At 37.0% G+C, this 15,474-nt stretch overlaps 1 protein-coding gene across 2 annotated transcripts; it reads left to right on the forward strand.

Moving 5' to 3' along the window:
- Positions 1-1,809: 1,809 nt before the first annotated feature.
- On the forward strand, positions 1,810-8,899 carry Prl3c1 (prolactin family 3, subfamily c, member 1). Of its 2 annotated transcripts, none has more exons than NM_013766.2 (5): positions 1,810-1,886; positions 4,474-4,628; positions 5,846-5,929; positions 7,454-7,633; positions 8,574-8,899. In NM_013766.2, the coding sequence occupies exons 1-5, from the start codon at positions 1,856-1,858 to the stop codon at positions 8,760-8,762; spliced, it is 639 nt and encodes a 212-aa protein (NP_038794.1). In that variant the 5' UTR covers positions 1,810-1,855; the 3' UTR covers positions 8,763-8,899. The 2 variants fall into 2 exon arrangements, with proteins under 2 accessions (NP_038794.1, NP_001156690.1); NM_001163218.1 differs by lacking the exon at positions 1,810-1,886 and adding an exon at positions 4,053-4,159.
- The last annotated feature ends 6,575 nt before the right edge of the window (positions 8,900-15,474 follow it).

The raw sequence follows: 15,474 nt of genomic DNA on the forward strand, positions 1-15,474 counted from the left end.
GCTTAATGGTTCTTTTAAAAATGTTCAGCAGTTACTAAGGGTAGATATACCTTCATAAGTAACTGTGATGATTTTCCCTTGATATAAGAGTAATTAAAATTTAAAAGTTATCTTGAGTTATGTGTATATGACAATGAGGACATTTATTTCAATGTGGATAGTAAGGCAATTTTATGTTATATGTTAAATGGCAGATGATGAAATAAGAATTGCTTGCTCTTATAGGTGCCCGTTGGACAAACCAAATTGGAAAATAAGCAACCTATAATCACCAGAACCATTGAACATGTACACATCAGAGGGCATAAGACAACTGTAAGAGTGAGAGCCAGTGCAAATAGTAGAACAGAAGATGTGTTCCTACTTGACCACTTAATGTTCACTTCAAATGATTACATCTAGTCAGAGGGACAGTACCATGCAAGGTGCTAAGATAAGGTCACTAGGTCTGGGAGAATGATGGTAGATTATAGACAATTAAATAGAGTAGAACCTTAAATCCATGCTTCAGTTATTGACTTCTCTTAGAACCTGAGAAGTTACGAGGCCTTTTCATTTTGTTTTCATCATGTTAGCTTTGTGTTTATAGTCTCTAGGTTCACAGTCTTTATCATAATTGCTTTCTCTTGAAGCTGTATTCATCTATATTACATGATATAAATTTAATCTCTCTTCATGATGTTTTGATTTGAAAAATAATCTGAAAGAATCAAGGCAGTAGTTAAATGATATATGTGTATGAAGGTACTAAGCACTCATTAAAAAAGACATGAGTTCTTTAGAAGTTTATTGAACAAAAATGATAGTACCTTGAGTCAGTTCCCCTCCCCACCATGGGTTTGGGGAAAGAGAGGCAGATTATATTTGTAAATGTTTATGCTATGGGTTGCATGCACATCAGAACTTTATAATTTAGGCCTTAATACAGAAGAGGCTGCATATTGGGTTCAAAATGAAAACTTCAGGTTTCTGTTAGTGATCTAAAAACTTTCCCCATGTGGCACTATAATCCTGAAACACACTAGATCTGGTTGTGTCTCAGTGATCAACAACTACATTATTCACGGTAAAACCATAAAGAGTCTTTCAAGGTATATAAATCCAAACATAGTTGTAATAAAGAGTGCTCCCATTTTATTAAAAGGCAATCCTGAAGCAAAAAATTCCTTATGCTATAACACATTGCAAAATCATGTTTCATGAGTAAAGAGGTGATCATTTCATATGTTAAACGGATATTATATGTATGAAATAATACCTTTTAAATATCTGTGTTTAGACACATAGATTACTGAAACTATGACCAACATTGTTGAGAAGAATCTTTAAAGTGTTTTCTGGTTGCTGCCAGAGATTCACATATTGTAACATTTGTGAGAGTAATTGACTCCTGCTGTGATGTGATGCTTAAAACTCAGAAAGAAGGCAGTGTGCTTGTTAAGAACTGAAAGGTGGCACAAAGAACACAAGAATCTGTACTAGGAAAACATTAGGGAATAAACACAGTACTCCTACAGAAATGGCTATGAGTCATTATGGAACAGGGAATTCTTTGATTTGCAAAATTACTTGAACTCTAAAAACAGCATGACAAAAAAAAAAAAAACCAACACAAGAGAAACCACATAGTAGTAGTACTACAGTACAAGCAAAGAGTTAATATTCCCTGAAGGAAGAGACTCTGTGTGCTACAGACATTGCTTCTCTTGCTCTCCCATAACCCCCCACCAAGATCTGCTTGACTTTGGGTCCAGTCTGTTAGTATATATAGTAGGTACAACCCTAACTGAAGGCAGCACTCAGGTTAGGCACCTTTCCTGAGCTGGAGGCCACACTGTTGTGGAACATCTCAGAGATGCAGCTATCATTGACTCAAGCACGCACCTGTAAGTGAACTTTATCTGTGTTCCTCTAAGTAAACATTATCCATGCATTACTTTGTCATGATGGGTTAATATAGTATATATTCTTTGGTCTTATTAGTGCTGTCATCAGCAGAGGACTGATAATATGTTCATGTGTTCCCTAGACTCAAAGTGAGGAAGTTAAGAATTTTATAGAATGGAACTGATAAGCAGACCTTAAGATAAGTGGTTCTCTAAAGGAAACCTTCATCTCTGTTGATAAATGACAATCCATAGTCATTTTTCATTGTTTTTTGTTTTACTTGAAGATAAATGGGGAAAACATTGTGGGTGTCTAACAGGTACGTTCTCTGAACAATAATTCAATGCTCAGATCAACTTCCATAACAATAAATAGGCCAATAAAAAGGAATGGTTTCTTCAAATTGATAACTTGAACTTTTTAGAAAACATAAGATCAAACGGTCCAATTGCTCTCAATCTAGAATATTAAATCTAATGAAAACTGTACAGGTCTCATCCTGCCTGTGGCTTTTGTTGCTGTCTGCTTGTAGAGCAGTGCAGGTTCAATATTCAAGGAGATCAAGTCTTTGCCTTCTCTGAAACATTTTTCTCAATTACATAGGAAAAGAGAAAAGAAAAGAAAAAAGATGGAGCTATAAATATTTGGGTTTCCAGGGGGTGAACATGTATCTGCTCACTTAACCTGAGTAAATGTTCAATTCCAAAGTCTGATATAGAAAATTATAGTAGCCTTGATTCTTTACAATTTTGGTGTATGTCAAATAAAATGCTAAAAGAAAAAGCATGATTGTCCTAAAGAAGAAGAAGAAGAAGAAGAAGAAGAAGAAGAAGAAGAAGGAGGAGGAGGAGGAGGAGGAGGAGGAGGAGGAGGAGGAGGAGGAGGAGGAGGAGGAGGAGGAGGAGGAGGAGGAGAAGAAGAAGAAGAAGAAGAAGAAGAAGAAGAAGAAGAACAACAACAACAACACCACCACCACCAACAACAACAACAACAACACCAACAACAACAACAACACCTTATGTGTTGGGTGATACTTAAAAGAAAAACCAATTAGTTACAAACATCAATTTTATTCAAAGAAATGAAAAACAAGCATACATTCCCAAGACACTAAAATGTGCGAAGTAATGACATAAGGACTCTAGCTTGGGATTAATCTCAGCTCCAGATGTTTCCAAATTTAAGAAGCTCTTTGTGGGAACTAATGGGGTATAGGGGAGAGAGGGGGGAGGGAAGATAGCCCACGTCTGGCCAGAGGTTGTCCTATGCTCTGGGTAGGCAAATGTGGGAGGGCTGCCAGATGCTTTCTACTTGGCCCTGCATGGGCATCTATGGCACTGACCCCACTGGGCAGAGGGTGGACAAGGGACAGCCCCCGATAGAGGGCCCTGGGGCAACACCTTGTAGCCACAGGGTTACAGGAGAGAGGGCTGAGGGGAGAGGTTCCCAAGCAGTCAAGAGTCCTTAGTCCAGGCCTTGACTGGAGCACAGGAAGGCCTTCTGTCGGGAGATTAGAAACGGATCATTTTCTGAGATCTTTAATTTCTTTCTTCAGAAGATGGCCTAGTCGGCCATCATTAGAAAGAGAGGCCTATTGGTCTTGCAAACTTTATATGCCTTAGTACAGGGGAACGCCAGGGCCAAGAAGTAGGAGTGGGTGGGTAGGGGAGTTGTGGGGGGGGGGTATGAGGGACTTTTGGGATAGCATTGGAAATGTAAATAAAGAAAATACCTAATTAAAAAAAAGAGTATTAAGTGCTCTTAACCACTGGGGGGGGGGCGGAGAAGAAACGGATCATTAGGAGAAAGCCTATCCCATCCTCTAAGCACAGCAGGCCTTGATACACAGAGACAGTCTATGGTTTTAGAGCTTTATTTTAGAAAGGCAGTGAGAAAGGAGAAAAGGTAGAAAGAGAGAGAGCCCGGCCATGGCCAAGAGGAGAGAAAGAGGAAAAGAAGAGAGAGAGAAAAAGGCTAGAGAGTAAGAGGAGAGAGTGAAGAGAGCAAGAGGGAGAAGAGTAAGAGAGTTAGAGGAGAGTAAGGGGAGTAAGGGGAGTAAGAGAGTGAGGTGGGGCCAAGCAGTCCCTCTTATAGTTGGCTGTTATCTTTACTGTTGCTAGGTAACTGGGAGGATTCTAGCCTGAAGGTCAGAAGCTTGGGACATTGTCTATGTGACTACTAGCCACACACTTTTCCTGTGGGGGCTAAAGGGGAGTTAACTTCTACAGGAACCAAGATTCCAGGGGACATGAGGGAACACCTACTGTGCCATGTAGGTGAATTATCACTACTCTGATAATTATCACTACTCTCACACCTCAGATCAACTAGAGACCAGACTGTCTGTGTATAGCCCAATGCCCCACAACTCTTCAGCAGTAGCCAACGCTGAAGGATCACCTACTTTTAAGGTGTGGACTGGGAAATATATATTCACATATTATCACAGTAGGAAGAGTGTATACCCAACTTCAGCTGTACATGACTGTGTGGGCACAGGTCCTTTAGAGCAGATAGTATTTACTTCATAGCTTAGTTTTTGCAACCTTATTAGATGCATCTCAGAGTCATTTCTATGTATAACAGGGAAGGGTCTGTTCCTGTTGGTGTCATGCATGTTCCTGTGGGTATATGTGACTGCCACACGATATGACCGGAAATCCAATGAAGAGATCTATGACAATCTGCTTTCCTCTTCTCGTCACATCCATAGAGTTGCCAAAAAAATGTATAAAATCTTAGTAAGTACTTCAACTATTTCAGAATTTGTCTCTTAAGTGAATGTCAGAAAATTCTCTTTGAACCATAGAGCATCATGAAGTAGGTTTCATTAATATACTTAATAGGTAATAGAAAGAACCAATTACTAAAGTGTGGAAGAGGAAATATAGGAGTTTTCATGAAATGTCAAAGATTTGTTAAATATTGCAATGGTTTTTGTTGTGGTTATTTTTGTTGTTTAAATTTTCCTCTAATAAATATTAAAAATAAGCAAGTCAGCTTTGAACATCTACTTTGGATATTAAGACCCGAAAAATACACCAAGAAGTAACAATGATTTCCTGGTCTTATTTGAAGAATGCCTTTGTGGATGTTCACATTCAATGCTCTTGGGAATTCTATCTTAATCTACTGCCAAATACTTCTTCAAAGTATTCCCAGTATTTTGGTTGAAATTTGATACCATCACCACAACTTAATTACAACTTTACCATGAAGTTGGGATAATTCAAATATACCTCCAGTTTACCTGTATAACATGTCTGTTTGAATCATTAGGAAACAAGTTATTTACTAATATTAGACAAGGTCATTATTTTATGGCACCCAATTCAAATGCTATGGATTTCTGGTAATTAATATATTAAATTGTTTTGTGTTGGGTATTTTTTATTACTTTTCTTGAAAACAATGATTTTTTTCTTTTTTCTTTATTTATTTTACACTCCAGATTTTATTCCCCTCCCAATCCACCCTCCAAGTGTTCCACATCTGATACCTCCACCCTTCCCCCTGTCTTCATGAGGATGTTCTAACCACCCATTCCCCAACCCTACCAGACCTCTAAAATCCCTGGGACCTCTAGTCTCTTGAAGGTTAGGTACATCTTTTCTGACTGAACCCAGACCCAGCAGTCCTTTGCTGTATATGTGTTGGGGGGCTCATATCACCTTGAGAGATCTCAGCAGTCCAGGTTAATTGAGACCTGGTCCTCCTAACGAAAACAACCAAAGAAACTAACAAAAACAACAACGAACAAACAAACAACAACAATAACTAGGGGCACAGTGAAGAAAAGGAAGAAGTAGAGATACAGTAGTTGCTTCCATATCTATTTAATTTTATGTCATTCTTATGTGTTATAATTGTAAATCTATCAAATACGTCAATAGTCTTGTCATAAACATATTTATTCCATTCAAAAACTACAAAGTTTAAATTATTTCATTCCCTCCAGGACTCAAAGTTAACTGAGGGAGTATGTTTTAGGAATAAAAACACCAAGATGTGCCAAACCATTTCTACACATTCTGTAAAAAAGGTGCGTATTTATCTATATTATTTACCAAAACAACTTTAGCGGACCTCCAGCTATTTGTGCTGTGTGCTAATACTAGGAGTATAAGAGGTACAATAACCTCAGATCCAATAGGATTAGACTGGAAAATATCACAGCACATAGTAACTATCTCAATCAAATGTCAGATTATATCAGATGCTTAACTTTCATAAAATCATTTGCCACCACCTTGCTAGTAGGTTTAAAAACTTTTATCTGAATTGGATACTAATGGTTGAGTATATCCATACACATGTTGACAAAATCAAATACAGTAGTGGCGTTTATGATATAACCCAAATGGCTCCTCTGTCAGCATGTTACCCAATTGAAACTCTCATGGTCTTATTTTGGTTTCATTATTTGTGTATTTCTTCATGAGTGATCTACCATCTCCTGTATCTTAATAAAAAAGTCAGCTTAACTAAATCATTGTCTGCATAATAACGAGGATAACTTCCGTTTTCTCTGGTTTACATTCTGAAGAGTTCTAGTGTCTGTTTTATATTTCCCTTCTGATTCCCAGTCATAAACAATTTTTGGGTGATTCAAACTTCACTGTTATATGTTGTATATAATTTTATCACTAGCATCGGTAACTTATACAAAACCTATTTTCATTAAAATGGGACTATAATAGTGAAAGTGGTAGAAAAAAGACATAGGGAGAGAGAATTTTTGCTTAGAGCTACTTTTCTAGACACTTCCACTAGCAATCTGTTGACCATGGTGCGTGTATTCTGCACAAAAATTTCTCTAATGTGAAAGACTACTGGAAAATTAATGAACTGATGCTCAGAAAGTTTGAGCAGAACTTGCACCTCTTGCATGTCAAGTAACCATGCGAAATTGGGCTTCATCAGCCTCAACTCCCCACTATTAATCATTATATTATAATTCTCACAACAATCAATTTTACCATCACCATTTGGTCGATTCCTTTCCTTCACTTCTTTACATATTTCCTATCCAGGTCCATTGAATTCTTTGTTACTGAGACTATCTGAAAGTCATAATAGCAAGCAGATGAAATCAGATATAGCTGGCATACAAGATTCTGGCAGTGATCATAAACTGGGCATATCATAGTATTTTTCTTTCTGATTTCCCTGATGCTGGTATTGAAAGCAGTGCTGGGTCTTTTTTTTTTTCCTGCAGGACATGACAGCAAATATACTGCCCTGCAAGAAGTATGAAGTCAGGCTTATCAGAAAATTACTATTCGAACACCATTTTTCTCACTGTATTTATCTTTAAATATTTTACAATAGCATATAAATAGCAGGCAGATTTCTGAGTTCTAGGCCAGCCTGGTCTACAAAATGTGTTCCAGGACAGCCAGGGCTATTCTGAGAAACCCTGTCTTGAAAAAACAAAAAACAAAACAAAACAAAACAAAAACAAAAACAAAAAAAATAGGCATTGTAGCTCTCCATCTTTGTACATCATGTATCGACCATGCTCTGTTATTATTTATTCAATGCAATGTTAATTCTGATTGTTTAGAATGAAGACCTTCTGAAAGTCATCATCAATGTTTCAAATTTCTGGACATATCCACTGAAAATGCTCATACCTGCAGTGTTGACTCATCTAGATTCTGATGATGGGATGATGACAAGAGCTGTAGAGCTTAACTATGGAAATAAAGTCGTTCTGGAGGGAGCAAAAGCTTTACTTAGTAGGGTGAGTTATCTATTGGTCTTTGTCTGATTATGTAATGTATGAAAGATATGATTTGTATAACGAGAAACTAATTTTTATAAACTTCCTTTTCAAGAGCATCCAATAGGCTTATAGCCTTGCCAGTAGGGGATCCCACACAAAGCCAACACATCAAAGTTCTTTACTGAGAATCTAACACACAAGCAATCTCAGTAGAAAATAGTTGGTGCTCATAGAAATTTGGAGAGAAGTTTTCTTGAATGAGATGGGAATACCTGCCTAACTCAGAAGATGTTAGAGTAGTAATGATAGGATCTCCTGAACCTTAACTCATTAAAGAAAATGTTCATTATGTCTAAAGTACAGTGAAAAATACAACAAGGAGAATAAATTTAGTTGTAAAACAAAAGAAGATAATTTCACTTCTAGTTTTACATTATAAATGATCCATTATACCAACACCTAGGAATAAGACAAGACACAATCTTGACTGGTTTTCTACTCTTACTTCCTTGAAATTTCATTCAAAATGTAGAGATAATATGCACCAGAACTGTGGAGATTGTTCGTGTTTCTGAGGACTTTCTTGCAATTATTAGGGGCTGAATTTGCTTCCAAAATTCTTACCAATATAAGAAAAGTGTAGAGTTTTCCTTGTAATTCCAACAGTGGAAATGCATTGGCAAGATCTCTGATGACTTTTGATAAAAGTAAGGAAACTTATCCTTAGGAAATATAATCTCCATCCAAGGAAGTTTACTCAAGGGTGACCATTCATTTCTATGTGTATGCACAATCACATGTATGGAAATCCATACACATATATGTACACAGAGAGAGAGCAGGGAGGGGAATGGGAAGGGGAATGGGAGGGAGAGAGAGAGGAGAAAGAGGAATTTATAAGGATCAAGTATACAAACAAAGTACATAATACTTGTCCTTTTTTCCTTCTGATGTTTAGATTCAGCCTGGAATTGAAGAAAATAACGAGCCTGACAGGTGGTCAGACCTAAGAGAATTGAGGTCCTCCAAAAAAAGCAAGCACCTTCTTGCATTTTGTAAATTCTTCTACTGTCTACGCAAGGATACAAAAATGGTTACATGTTATCTCAGGGCTCTGAAGCATGGCAAAATCAAAACCATTTGCTAAAAGTGCAAAGTCCTTATTAGTGGTATTTGCTACTAAGATGGCCCACAATGAATGAACCAGCTCTTCAGTTCTTTAATCTTTTTTATATCTTACATTATTTTTTATAAAATAAAAATCTGATTGCTTAGAAATTCTAATTTGGAAATGAATAGTTGTCAATTCCTTGAGTTCCTGCAGCATAAAGTTGAAAAATAGCATTGTGATATTCCTTTATAATTTTCACCAATAAGTAGGGCTTGGAAAGAAAGCAAGGTAACTGAAAAAATACTTTAGAATTAGAGTAAGTTAAGATGAACAAGTCAGATTTCTGCTAATCAGTATTAATATAAAACAACAACAACAACAAACAACAACAACAACAACATACAGGTAAGTTTTGGAATTAAACTACCGCATATGAGAAAAAGTTTCATGATTCAAGGACAGGAGTGTAAATGCTGGAGTTTTGCACCATCCTTAGGTACCATAATGCTTCATATTTTCCAAAAATATGTTAGGATCCAAGTAAGAATTATGTGTAGATTTCTCCAATGAATATCTTCAACTGTTGTCTTCTATAGCACCAGCGTAGAAAGAATGAATATACATTAATATAGAGGAAGTATCTTGTATAGATGCATGACCTGACAATTAAAAAACCTATGGTCTACAATAAAGAGTAGAATAGAAGGTGGGACATCCAGGAGGCAGAAAGAATTTTGGGATAGAATGAAGCATGGGAAGTTTTGTCCAAGAAGACTTGATGAGACAGATGTATGGTACTTGAATACAGATAACCAATCATGTAGCAGAATGTACATTAGAATAAGTATGTTAAAGTTATGATCTAGTCAGAGAAGAGGCTAGCAATATGGCCAATGTATTTGTCTTTGAGTCTAAGTCTTATTTCTGGGACCATGGCACTGAAAGATAGAACTATATGTAACTTCTACACACTGTGCTTTACAGAACAATTGATCATACTACACTTTATCTTATATTCAATTATTAATCACCCTCACTATGTCCTTCGTTATTAATGCCAGACAGCAGGGAAGGAAGATCTCATATCTACATATCAGTATCTGTGATATTCTCAGAATTAAATAGATAAGAATAAATGAAAAAAGTGGCATAACAAAGCAGTTAAATAAAAAGTAGTACTGAATAAGAATACAGTTAAATTATCTGAGAAACAGGTGTTTCTGCCATGAGGTACAGTAATATACAAACACTTCTTTTGCAATACACCAAGGAGTGGTATCTATCAAGGGGTATGCCCTGTCTATATTTTCCTTTCCCTGATACACCATATCTGGCCTCCTGTTGAGCCTTTGTCTTTGGTTCTCACATTCTAAGGCATGTTATTTGAGAAAAGTAGTTGGAAGACTGCTTTTAACCAACTTAATTCAAGAATTTCATACATCAGATGCACTCCATCAGTGGAGTAGCATCAGTGTTGGATTTCTTTTCTTTTCTTTTTTCTTTTTTTCTTCAAGACAGGGTTTCTCTGTGTAGCCTTGGCTGTCCTGGAACTCACTTTGTAGACCAGGCTGGCCTCAAACCCCGAAATCCACCTGCCTCTGCCTCCCAAGTGCTGGGATTAAAGGCATGTGCCACCACTGCCTGGCTCAGTGTTGGATTTCTAATGATACCACCCTTCCTGACAAATTCTCTTTGTATAGATCTAAAATGAACCATAAAGTCAAATTCATTATCAGACACTCATTGCTGGAATGTAATGTCTATTATTCCTTTCTTTGGAAGTCCAAGACTAATTTTCTCTATTGGCAATCATCAGAGGTAAGAGTACTTTAGATCTTAAATTAAAACATCCTATTCTGTTCATTCCATGTAAAGACAAATTATTGGATGTGTGTAGTTCAGCCTGTTGATTGCCTCTAAGAAAACCAGAAACTGAGCTAGTTGCAGAGCCTTATCTCCTTAGAAGGCAGTGGACTTCCCTGGCAGTTATTGGGATAACCTCACTTATAAGGGATTTTTTTTAAAGTTATCAACAATAGGTGTTGAAAAATGAAACAATTCATATTTTGTAATCAATGTCCAAACCCATTACTCTTTTATTTGCATAGTGTGGCTGATCATTATGTGATAGCAACCTGCTTCTGTAACCTGGTATTTAACAGATGTCCAACACTTGCTCTAGCATTTTGGTTTCTGTTTCTTACTTGCATGCTATTTTCTTATTTATTTGAGAAACTACAGTTGCATGGAAGTATGTGCATGTGTGCATAAACAACATATGTATTACTTGTCGATTAGTTCTTTGAGAAGTTTGATCAATGTCTTTTGAGCACTATATAAATAATAGTAACATAAATGGAAAATCCATGTTCTATGTGTTTTCACTGAAAAATTTCAAGGGCAGTTAAGCATGAAAATTGCTAAACTAAGGTCATTAGTCGATATTGAATAAAATATAAATAGAATAGAATAGAATAGAATAGAATAGAATAGAATAGAATGGAATGGAATGGAATGGAATGGAATGGAATGGAATGGAATGGAAGGGAAGGGAAGGGAAGGGAAGGGAAGGGAAGGGAAGGGAAGAGAAGAGAAGAGAAGAGAAGAGAAGAGAAGAGAAGAGAAGAGAAGAGAAGAGAAGAGAAGAGACGAGAACAGAATAGAATAGAATAGAATAGAATAGAATAGAATAGAATAGAATAGAATAGAATAGAATAGAATAGAAAAATAGAATCCAAGAAAAATCAAGGGATAAATGGAGATGGGAAACTGAAAGGTTTTCCAGAGTTTTAAATTTTTATGGTTTTAAGTTTCAGTTCTTACAGCACAATAATACACTACTAGAAAAAACAGGATTGAAGTCTAATATTTTTCAAGAATATTTTATAATATAGATATACCCTGCATCTTGAAAAAGTGATACATTTATATATACATGTGTATTGTCAACAAAAAGGAAATAGTTGATGGTCTTTAAATAGAAACTTGGTATTCCCAATACTTTTATAATATATACAGTACTGTACAGTGATCATGAGCATAGAATAGTGAGGTGAGTTTTGCATTACAGATGACTAGTTTAACTTTTATATCATTTTTGTGTCAAAACCACTTGGACTCATTTTAAATGAATCAACTCTACCAGGAATTATGAATTAAATAACAGGCCAGTCAAGTGGTATATATGTATGTGTTTGTGTGTTTCTTTGTATAAATATATGTGCATACATATGCACATTTTTGCATTTATACAATATATACATTACACATACACACACACGCGAGCGCATACACAAAACCAGCAGAACTAAGTCCAGTTTGTTTCTGTCATATCTATTTGTGTTTATAGCTGACCACTAGAAATTGGGTAACCTATCATCAGATTAACCCATAGAGAAGATTTAGACTACCTCTTTTAGCAGCCATTGATTGTCTATACATTTTCATCTAGGAGGTGATCCAGTGAGGTTTCCTTCTTCTGTGTTTGAAAGTCAACTATGCTCACCATGCAGGTCTCATTTAGACTGACATATTGTTGAGATTTCATGGGTATGGGTTCCCTGTCATATACAGAAGATGTGATCTCACAGCAAGCACCCTGTTTGCTCTGACCCTCACTATCTTTCTACTCTCCTGTCTGTAAGATCACCTGATCCTGTAGTGTTTTGTTTGGTTTGGTTTGGTTACCAGTCCTTTAACTGTTTTCCAGATGAATCTCCAAATCAGTTAACCATGTAAAAGTTAGCAGTGTATTATCAAAAGTTTACAGATATAGCCAGCTGCAAGATAGTGTGTATTGTAACTAATTCAATGCCTATGGGGAAACTAAAGCAAAGCAATAAATAATAATTTAAAATATCAATTTAAAAATATAGTAATGTTTTTAAAGCCTCAACTATCTCAAGAATATATCAAATGTTACCTTAAGACTTAGATTTGGGAACAAAACACCCATGGAAGGAGTTACAGAGACGGAGTTTGGAGCTGAGATGAAAGGATGGACCATGTAGAGACTGCCATAGCCAGGGATCCACCCCATAATCAGCATCCAAACGCTGACACCATTGCATACACTAGCAAGATTTTATTGAAAGGACGCAGATGTAGCTGTCTCTTGTGAGACTATGCCGGGGCCCAGCAAACACAGAAGTGGATGCTCACAGTCAGCTAATGGATGGATCATAGGGCTCCCAATGGAGGAGCTAGAGAAAGTAGCCAAGGAGCTAAAGGGATCTGCAACCCTATAGGTGGAACAACATTATGAGCTAACCAGTACCCCGGAGCTCTTGACTCTAGCTGCATATATATCAAAAGATGGCCTAATCGGCCATCACTGGAAAGAGAGGCCCATTGGACTTGCAAACTTTATATGCCCCAGTACAGGGGAATACCAGGGCCAAAAAGGGGGAGTGGGTGGGCAGGGGAGTGGGGGTGGGTGGATATGGGGGACTTTTGGTATAGCATTGGAAATGTAAATGAGTTAAATACCTAATAAAAAATGGAAAAAAAAAGAAAAGAAAAAAAAAAAAAGAGTGCAATGTAGATGGGCACAAGATGGATGGGAAATACTTATCCACTTAACTATTATAATATATAACTTCATGAGTCTCAGATTTCTCATCTTGGCAATGTTCAATTTGGATGGTAATTTTACTAGGTGGAATCAGGTAAAGTGGTGCTTAGCCTAGTGGGAAACCCAAAAGGACCAAAGCCCATTTTATCCTGCTATACTCTCTGCCTCTCCAACTAACAGGTACAGGGAGTTTCCACATTTTGCTTGTTGGTTAACACATAATTTTTTATTATAGTAAATGTGTGCTAAAGCAGTCCAGAGACAAATAATACATGTATCAGGCTCCCATTCCTCACAATAAACTTGAACATTTTAATAGTCTACAATCATGAAAACTTCCACAAATATGGTATGAAGTATATGTTCCCATAGCTCATTCATCCTCAGTGTATGTAGCAGAGAGACATACTCACAATAAGATCCAATGCAGAGATAACTATTCAAAATTTATATTAGTTTGTTTCCAAACAATTATTACACTATTTGCATTCTTCTGGTCATGCTTTTGCATTTTCCAGACCATTTTGATTAAGGTTTGGGGTTTTGTTTTGAGGGGAGTGGCTGCATTTATATATTTAAAATATTACATCCTTTTGCCTCTCTCCCCATCTAATATCCCTTCCATATTAGATATTCTATTTCCCTCCCAAATTCAAGGCTACCTGCAATTTAATGATCTATACGTACTGCTTTTACACACTTACACACTCATAAACACACACATAAGTGCACACACACATATATATATAAGTACACCCTGATGAATCTTTTCAGTGTTCCCTGTGTAGATGTTTCTTAGGTCTTATTATTTTGTATTAGGTAGACAATCAAGAGTTCATCGCTGCATAAGGCTAATCTCCCTCTTGCCATGGTTGTTAATAGCTCTTTATCTAGAGGTAGGATTTCATGAGATTTTTTTCCCCCATCTACATTGGGATGCCAAATGGTGCTGGAATTTTTCAAGTCTTGTTTATGCAGATATTTTGTTGAGATTTCAAGAGTATATAATCCTTGTCATGGCCAGAGGACTTAAAATGACCGCAGACTTCATAGTCCTTTGGTTCTTATATTCTTATTATCCAACCTACTGCTATGTTTCCTGAGCCTTAGGTACAGAAGTTGCTCTGTAGATGAACCATATGGAGACTGGTAACCCAGGGCCATTTGCTTTCTACTGTTGTCTTTGTGTGGTTTTATGTAATGAACACCCACAACAAAAAGTTTCCTTGATCACGATTTAGACATATACTTATACAAGAATATTTAGAATTAGGAGAGAGAGAGAGAGAGAGAGAGAGAGAGAGAGAGAGAGAGAGAGAGAGAGAGAGAGAGAGAGAGAGGGAGAGAGAGAGAGAGAGAGAGAGAGAGAGAGAGAGAGAGAGAGAGAGAGAGAGAGAGAGAGAGAGAATGGACATTAGCCTGTATGGGTCTGGATTACTCCATTTAATATAATATTTTTTACTTTCATATACCTTATTTAAAACTGTTGGAAAGTGAATAATAAGAACCAACTCAACGTCTAGTTGGTGGGATTGCAGGCTTGTACAACCACTCTGGAAATCAGTCTGGCGGTTCCTCAGAAAATTGGACATAGTACTACCGGAGGATCCAGCAATACCTCTCCTGGGCATATATCCAGAAGATGCCCCAACTGGTAAGAAGGACACATGCTCCACTATGTTCATAGCAGCCTTATTTATAATAGCCAGAAGCTGGAAAGAACCCAGATGCCCCTCAACAGAGGAATGGATACAGAAAATGTGGTACATCTACACAATGGAGTACTACTCAGCTATTAAAAAGAATGAATATATGAAATTCCTAGCCAATTGGATGGACCTGGAGGGCATCATCCTGAGTGAGGTAACACATTCACAAAGGAACTCACACAATATGTACTCACTGATAAGTGGATATTAGCCCCAAACCTAGGATTCCCAAGATATAAGGTACAATTTGCTAAACACATGAAACTCAAGAAGAATGAAGACTGAAGTGTGGACACTATGCCCCTCCTTAGAAGTGGGAACAAAACACTCATGGAAGGAGTTACAGAGACAAAGTTTGGAGCTGAGATGAAAGGATGGACCATGTAGAGACTGCCATATCCAGGGATCCACCCCATAATCAGCATCCAAACGCTGACACCATTGCATACCCTAGCAAGATTTTATC

Source organism: Mus musculus, chromosome 13 (genome assembly GCF_000001635.26).
Source record: "Mus musculus strain C57BL/6J chromosome 13, GRCm38.p6 C57BL/6J".
Classification (NCBI taxonomy): Eukaryota; Metazoa; Chordata; class Mammalia; order Rodentia; family Muridae; genus Mus; species Mus musculus.